The sequence below is a fragment of the Austrofundulus limnaeus genome, unplaced genomic scaffold (assembly GCF_001266775.1).
Source record: "Austrofundulus limnaeus strain Quisiro unplaced genomic scaffold, Austrofundulus_limnaeus-1.0 Scaffold26, whole genome shotgun sequence".
Lineage (NCBI taxonomy): Eukaryota > Metazoa > Chordata > Actinopteri > Cyprinodontiformes > Rivulidae > Austrofundulus > Austrofundulus limnaeus.
In genome coordinates this window covers 3488260-3496844 of record NW_013952428.1, presented here as the reverse complement: position 1 = coordinate 3496844, position 8585 = coordinate 3488260, and the positions used below count along the sequence as shown (strand labels likewise).

The following is an 8585-nucleotide window of genomic DNA, read 5'->3' as shown; positions in this document are numbered from 1 at the left end:
GGTCTGTTCTTATTTAGAAAATAAAACAATCAAAAAGGTTATGTTAAAATATAAAAATAAAAATTCATCCCTTCTTGACTCATGCTTTTGCATCCCTGCTATAATACAAAATATTGCATCAGCAGATAACCATGGAAACAAATCATAATTCATACAACATATTCGTGAGTACTRAATGTTGTTTCACAAAGTCTTTTTTTCCCTTTCTTCATAGGTTTTTTTTATCATGTCGGCCTTAAATAACATGCAAATGCACCTCAAATTTCAGAGACTTCAAGGCAGCACTCAAATAACAGCAACAGCTAAACTCTGTCTAAGAATCTAGAAACACTTTCACTCCCTGTTCGGCTTGTGATGTCAGTAGCTAAGTATCTTAGCTAGCTCAGTCCTCCTCCTATAGCCTGTGTGTGTTTAAAGAGTAATAAATTATAGTTTGTTACAGAAATACTGCAGCAACAGCAGCCATAACGACTGAGGGCCTTTATGACTGCACAGCCCAAAAATCAACAGTGTGTTGTGTTATTATGATGATTGTGAATACGACAAGGATGATGGAGCTGTTTTTCCGRTCGATATGCATTAGTTTGAATAAAAACATATCACACCTGTATCAGCTTACGCCCTGACCTTGGAAAATAAAAGTTCTGAGTGAAAGAAAAATGATGGGAAATGCAAGACGCAGAAGGCAAAGGAGAGCATGAACTAGTCACGGTAATAGTTCTGTGTGCCCCTTACCCCTTTATCTCCTCTCACATTTCTTTCTTTCTAATCTTCTCTCTGCTTCCCTTTCCACTCTCACTTATCTTGTCTCAATCTGTCTCCCTGTCACCTCCTCTACCATCATTTTTTAAATCTTTTCACCTTCTTCTCTCCATCCTTTGCCGTTTTGGTCTATTGTTCCTTTTCGATCTCGTCTTGATCGGTATTCATTGCTTTACTCTCAACCCTTTAGTCTCTCCTTACTTTTTTTGTCACTGCCTACTTATTGCTCTTTTCTGTTCAGCTTCTCAGTAAGAAGCGTTTTYGATGCATTTACATAAAACCTGTCATTTGTGCCGCAGCGATTCWGCAATCCATGTTATGAAACTGACAGTTTGTACAGTCGCTAATTCTGAATGGTTTAATAGATCTAATTTTTGGCCATGAATTAAAGATAGTGGGGCAAAAAAAGAGCCAGCCACTAAAACAGRATGAAGATTTGACATTCCCAGTACAGAGATGCTGGCTAAATTAATGTTGTGTAAAGGTGAACGCTGACACCTTGTGGTCAGGAGAAGATTTGCAACTTCTCTATTTAATCTCTAATTTTCAACACAGACTATAACAAGATCCTTATACTGTACTCTATAGATGCAAAGAACAAACATAGAGATCATGCCAAATATGAAGGTTAACCAAGCCGTTAACTGCTGAGTTTATGATTTTCTCATGTTACGGACAAGTGAGAGAAAAGTCCCGTTGCTTACAGCAGGAGAAAGTTTGTGTGTGACATGAGAGCGGAAGGAGCGGAACAAGAGCAAAGAAAGTCAGAGGGAGGAAGGATGTGGAGAAGGAAACGGGAGGCAGATCTGACAGCTGAGCTGGAGACAGGCGAAGAAAAGACAGATGCATGCGTGGGTTTAACAGGGAAGAGAGGATGATGAAATGCGTGTGAGGAAGAAGTCATTGGAAGCTGCTCTATCCAMTTCTGCCTCTTTAGATCCTTTGATACGTAGAAACCTTTGACCTCCAAAAACTCGCTGTGTAACAGTATCATTCATTTGCACAATGCAAAGATAATATGAAGATAAAACAAAAAAATTGTCTGATAATGATGTTTCAGTGTGTTACTGGGACAAACTTATGAACAACACATCAGAAAACAAACCTCAAATAGATTTTAACTAAGATAGGATGTGTAAAATTACAGCTCCTTATGAAGTCATAGAACCCTTATAATGGTACTAAATGCTGCACTATAGCACAAGTATGACAGACCAAAATAAATAAAAAAAATTTCTGAATTGAGCCCTTGCAGAGATTTTGTTAGAGGAAGGATTTCACTGTTTTTTTTGTCAGTGCAGAAATCTAAAAGGTTGCTTCCAAATTGACTGTGCTATTTTTAACCCTGTTTAGATCTAAATAAGCATCAGTGGTTGCTCCGAGTCCAGATGTGGGATTGCTCAGATAACATTCAGAGGTGCTGACTGATTTCAAATCTGAAAACACAGCTGCTGTGAAACTGACTCAAAGTGGACCCAGTTGCAGGTAAAAGTCCCCGAGTTCAAGTATACAAAACAAAACGTCACACAAAAGCTGGTGCGACTGCAGAGCAAACAAAACAGACAGGAAGCGGACTAAAGAGCTGATGCTGCAGGCGGTCAATGTCAAAAGGTCGGAGGGTAATGTTGRCAAGAAACAAGCTGAGATAAACTGAAAAATGCATAAAGAACAAACATCTGGAGGGTCAGACACAAAACTGACACCATGCAACCTGTAAAACCAGGAAGTACGACTGATTACAGACATAAAGCAGGAAGTCAAACCCAAACTAAAGAAATGTTGAGAGCTGAAATTTAGTGAAAATAAAGTGGACCAGAAAAATTTAGAAAAAAATTGAAACAACTAAAAACAACAGTAGCTAAAAGCTAGAAATGAAGCTGGCATACTTTAAAGACTGCAAGTTTGTTTAAGGATTTGAAAAGTTTGCCTTTCAATGAGGAAAAAGCATAAAAAATAGAAAAATCTAAAGTCGTAGCTGTAATGTCTTGAATGAGCTGAGCATTTGAAAGCTTGATAGTCACAAAAAACAAAACCCATAAACAGGAAAACAACAATGTGATTGCTGACTCTTATGCTTTCTGTGCGGAATTTTATGTTCAATACATTTTGATATTTTCAATAAAGTTACAGCTGTCAAAAGTGTAGTCTTCTCAGAWGAGCTGAACGTTCTTTTGGTGCGTTTTGCTGTTTTTAAAATCCCCAGACCTGATGCTGTCACTGGACAGTGCTCACAAAACCCTGCCCCGGGGGTCTAAACTAATAATAGACTGTTCCTCTTGGAAAGAATAAAAAAAAACAAGCTTCTGCTCACTTCTGTGGAGACTGAGAGGGATTACTGTGGCATAAGTTAATATTATATAAAAACATTCAAATGTCACCATCAAGGCAGCCAGTGAACCATTTCTGCTGACTTTAGAGTGAAATCACAAAACCCAAGGAGAAAAACAGTAAAGGAGAAAAGCCGCTTTGTGTTTAAAAAGGAATCTTAAAAGGCAAAGAGAAAACTGTGTGGCGTGTGCATATTAAGAGAAGATTAAATGAGATGTACAAAAAGGGGGGTAAAAAAATGTGATCCTACCTCCAGCGATGGCGGTTTTCTTGCCCACCGTCACAGTAACAGCAGTGGAGGCAATCAGAATCCTTCCTGCTGATGGATCCAGAAAGACTTATTTATTGATTACAATCACAAAGAAAATGCGATGCTCATTAAACATGCATGAGCRCTGTATATGCATGCAGATTAAATGCCATTCTCAGGAATCTTTCCCACGTAACTGTTCCACTTTTAGAACCCAGAGTGACACGGACTGTTCAGAGGTGTCAAAATATGTTTGGAAACATGACCGACCCAGACCGGAGAGTTAATATTCAAGCAATTTATGCTCTCTTCGAGTGTGCATCTATTTGCAGCCTTTAATGCCAGCAGATGGTAACTGTCATCAAGCCGTCGATTCCAGCCAGATTACCATTTAAAGTGTTACATAATGCAGATTAAGGAAGCTAATGCATTCATAACAGAAGGATTGCTTGGGTGTGTTATGGGAGTCCACGTGCTGGGTGTGTGGATTTCTGCAGAAAAAAGCTGATTTGTTACATGACTGTCAAATGACATGAAGAAAAAAAATAAATCAAAAATGGATTAAAAACCTTATTGACCCACTAAGATGAGAGGATTTTCTTATATTTAAATTGCATGCTTTTGCAGAGGAAAGAAAAAAAAAGCAGTCGGAGGAAAAATAGTTAACGGACTAAAAATGTTCGCTTAAAATCAGGGAAGAGGTAAATGAAGCCAATTTAAAAGAGGAGGCATGCAAAAGTATCGGTAACAACGTTTTTACCCTCCTCTTCCTCCCTTTGTTTTTCCTCCCTCTCCTCCTCCTCTTCCACCTCCTCTGCACTCACGACGGCACTATAGTCAGCCTCATAGTCCCTGAATACATCTGAAAACAACACACTGCTTTCCCTTTATCAGAATGTAAAGAAATAGAAAAACATTTTTTTAGACTTTAATCAAGGTGAATGAAAAACCTCCCACCTTGTACTCTGTTCTGAAAAATAGTTTAATCAGGTATCTAACAAAAGAAAGGATAACATGTTTTGCTTTCACTGTAGTATAAAACTTTACTCTATCAGTTCTTGACAGCAAAGAATTAACTATGGTAGCAATGTATAATAAAGCTCAGTACATATGTGGTACATACAAGTACTGTGTTGTACTACAAAATGACTTGTTACCCTGTTCTTACAGGGTATGTACTGGTATGTAACTGGTACATATCTAGTACTTACAGGGACAGAGCTGAAGTGACTTGTCACTCTGTTCTTACAGGGTACAAATATGGGTATAAACCACGTACATATCTAGTACTTACAGGGACAGAGATGTATTATGAAAGGATTTGTTACCCTGTTCTTACAGGGTATGTACTGGTTATGTACCTGGTATATATCTAGTACTTACAGGATCAGAGCTGTATTATGAAATGACTTGTTACTCTGTTCTTACAAAGTACGTACTTGGTATGTACCTGGTACATACTAACACTTATGAGACAATAGTTACCCTGTCTTTACAGGGTAAGTACCTGGTACATATCAGGTACATAGTGGGTACTTATACAGACTGACCTATATTGTAAAGTGATTTGTTGCTTGTAAGTGAAAAATAACTACATGAACCAGGCGGTATTATGAAGTTGACTTGTTTCTCTGTACACACTTAAAGTACTGCACTGCACTATGTATTATTTATGGTTGCTTTACTGCAGTTTGGCTTTTATGTGCTGCCTCATCATAACTCAAACTATAAACAAAGATGGAGTTAGTTTGATGTGATGGTCACCATGATGCTTTTCACCGATGGCCTGACATCAAAACAGACAGAAATGTAATAATTCTGTTAAAAAAAATATTGATGTGTACTTTATAGTTAATGCAAATTATATAAACGCACACTGAGACAAACAGTGAAGAACAAAACTGTAGATACAATCAACCTGTCAGATAGAATACTGAGTTGATTTGCTAAATATGCCTACAATAATAATAATAAAAACATGTCAGTGTTGTGTCTGTCATATGTTTTTAGTTTGTTTGTCAAGAAAGGGTAAGCCCTCTACCTCTCATGTCCTGTCTGGGCATGTAGTACAAAAACTGCCCAGCTGAGAACTCAGCTGCTCTGCGGTACCACACTGGGAAGTGATCCAGTGTGAACATATTCTCCTTGTCTGTGGAGGTCAGGAAAGACCTGGTGAGACACAGAAATAACCTTAAAGAAACACCTATTTAAAATAAAAGGAGATGAAATGAGAAAAATAGATTGTCAGCCTATTTTCCTATCAAGCCATRACGTATGAGTTGTAAAGCTGTATTATTATTATTATTAGTATTATTATTTTCATCTGGCCTTTTAATTAGGAATATAACTCATCTTTATAAAATAATATTTTGACAACATTTTAATCTTTCAGTTAGTTTTTGATACGCTGCGTTAAAAATCAATGTGACAATTTCAGATGTAAAGGACAGTTTAAATACTTACTTGCCAACTCTTTTCTCAACACCCGAGTACTTCAAGACTCTCAACAGGCCCGAACGGGTTCCTAGAAAAGCTGTCTCAATACCATCATCCATACTGAGAAGGGAAAGAAGAAAAAAATATATATTATGAGGCAGAAAAAGTACAATGACAAGAAAAACAATGTAAATGAAATGACATTTAAAATCCTGAACTGAACAAAAGAGGATTTGGGTTTTTATAAATGTGTGTTCTTGTTCACCCAGATGTGTTGAGCATCAGGGCGGTCCAATAGGCTTCCATAGGTGCTGTAACCACGGCATCGAACAGAGTATGTTGCAGCAACAACTCGTCACCTTTGGATAAAAACCAAGACAAAGCAAAGTGACAAAAATAATTAAGACAAAACAAGAAAAATTGCCTTTTTTGCAAAAAATACAGTATGAACACTGAATGACTGCTGAGAAATATCGAAGTAAGTTATTAAAGTTAAATGAAGGCAAAAGTTGCAAAACACTAGCAAGAAGCTAAAAACAGTGAAGTGTTGAGTCCGGTTTTAGGTCACATAGTACTGAAAAACAGCTCTTCTCAGCGTATGCAATGATTTGTTTTTATCTGTTGGTTCTGGTGCTTCTGCTGTTTTAATTCTTTGAACAGTCTGTTGGTGGGAAAGGCATGGCTTTTAAATGGTTTGAGTCCTACTTGTCTGATAGGAGTTTTTCTGTCTAAATTGGAGAATTTTCTTCCACAGAGACCCCTCTTAAATGTGTGGTACCTCAAGGCTCCATACAGGGCCCCATTTTATTTTCTCTAAACAACAACGTCTAATCAATGATATCAAAAAAGCTAAATATGAGTTTAAAGTAGCAAAAGACTTGCAAAAAGCTAAAGGCATAAAAAAGCTAGCTCATTGTATCAAAATATTAGTTAAAAGCTAAATGTAGCAAAGGCTGGCCTTAAGCTGAGTATAGCAAAGTAGCACAAGGATTGCTAACAGTTAAAAGTTTCAAATGGCTAGCTATCAAAAACTTCTCAAGAAACTAAATGTAACAAAGGCTGACTAGAAGCTAAAAGTAGTTTAATCCTAACTCAAAGTAGCTAAATAGTAGCTAATTGCTCAAAGGTAACAAAGAGTATCTAAAAGCTAAAAAAGTAGCAGAATTGTAGCTATGAATTAAAAATAACATTTGAAAAAAATATGCTAAAGCAGATTTTTAACAAAAAATAAAAATAAAAAGTGAAATGCTGAATCAACATTCCAACAATTTGTTGAGAAAGACACTTCTTTTCTTTTCGTAGAGGTGATTTTTCTCATTTTCAAAGCTGATGAATAAAGTTTCGTTAGAGCTCACATTTCAGATTTGCTTCTTTGCCTGTGAGGTATTTTGTAATGGCCTGCAGCTGGGAGAGCTTACGATGAGCTGGGTTGAGATCCGTCTCACAGTAGGTCCTGAAAACACAAACAAATGTAGATTGAAATGCAAACCTAATGTGTTTTTCGAAGGTGTAGGATTGTTACACTGAAACAACTGCAGTGTGGACTAGAAGATAAACTCACCACTCATTGGCTACAGTCAGATCTGGTGTCAGTAAGTCATGGAGACCTGAAGAACAACAGGAAGAAAAATCATGAGTAAAGTGCTTGTGATGTTTAAGTAAAACCAATAAAAAGACAAACAACTTGCCTTCTTCAACTGAGACATTTCCTGTGAACATATACTGTCCATACCCTCTGCTTAGCACTATTCCTAAGCTATTAAAAAAGAAAGAATATATATTACTTCTAATCATAATCATACACTGTGCACATTAACCAAACAAGTGTGTCTTTGCCAATTTTACACAATGTAAGCAATCAGACAAACCTGAATGGTGTCTCATTGATGACAGTATAAAAGTAATCATTTTTCAAAAAGACCACTCTTCTCTGTAAGAGATGGAAAAGACAAACAAGGGAGGTTTCTTAATTGAGAAGAAAATGCACAAAAACCAAGGAATAATGGCAAAAATCTATTGTCTACTATTTCAGTACTCACTCCTTTATCCACCGAAGACCGCACGTCCAAAGATATTGTTCCAGTTTCTCCTTTGACCATAGCTGTTCTCAGCTGGAAACATGAACATATTTCTTACTACAATAAAATATAAAAGGACAAAAACTAAAAACAGTACAGAATGTGTGCGCTCACCTTCTCCTCAGTGTCTTCCCATTCCACTTCCACCAGATCAACACTGTTGTAGTTGGGTTTGGGCTTTAGTTTCTTTCCTTCTTTATACTATCAAACACAAATCAGCAAAACAAACCCTCAAACCATCATCTTTCTCAATCAGAGACGCTCTCTCAGCTGCAGGTTTTGTCTAATACATAAATAAAATGATTATGTACCAAAGGTCGAAGCTCTGGATGAGACAGGATGTAGCCATTATTGGTGATGAGGAAGGCATAACCATGGATACCAAGCTGGAAGGACAGAAAGGTAAAGAATGTCTAACATGTTAAGATCACACAGTAATGATTGTCAAATGGATTGTATATACTGATCAACCACAACTTTAAAATCAGTCAATATTTAGATACAGCTTGTTTAATACTTGGACAGGAACAGTTGAACAAACACAAGCCTAGTGATAACCTGACCTTCAATGCAGAAACAAAGCTAACCCAGAAGGTCCCACCCTCCTGCCAACATCCATATGACATGCAGGACAAAACACAGATGTGTAAAAGCTACAGTGGTTTGCAAAAGTATTCATACCCCTTGAACTTTTCCATATTTTGTCACATTACAACCACAAACATAAATAT

The 8585-nt window shown here is 37.1% G+C and overlaps 1 protein-coding gene across 1 annotated transcript in view; it reads right to left on the bottom strand.

Moving 5' to 3' along the window:
* Window positions 1–3340: 3340 nt before the first annotated feature.
* LOC106515162 (voltage-dependent calcium channel subunit alpha-2/delta-4) overlaps window positions 3341–8585 on the bottom strand; it is a gene marked incomplete at its 3' end in the record, with an annotated part of 21084 nt that continues 15839 nt past the window's right edge. Inside the window, 11 exon segments of the mRNA XM_014004823.1 lie at window positions 3341–3409; window positions 5382–5509; window positions 5804–5896; window positions 6042–6135; window positions 7132–7229; window positions 7338–7383; window positions 7465–7532; window positions 7645–7706; window positions 7816–7887; window positions 7969–8055; window positions 8166–8240. Coding sequence (XP_013860277.1) covers window positions 3341–3409; window positions 5382–5509; window positions 5804–5896; window positions 6042–6135; window positions 7132–7229; window positions 7338–7383; window positions 7465–7532; window positions 7645–7706; window positions 7816–7887; window positions 7969–8055; window positions 8166–8240 — 892 coding nt within the window.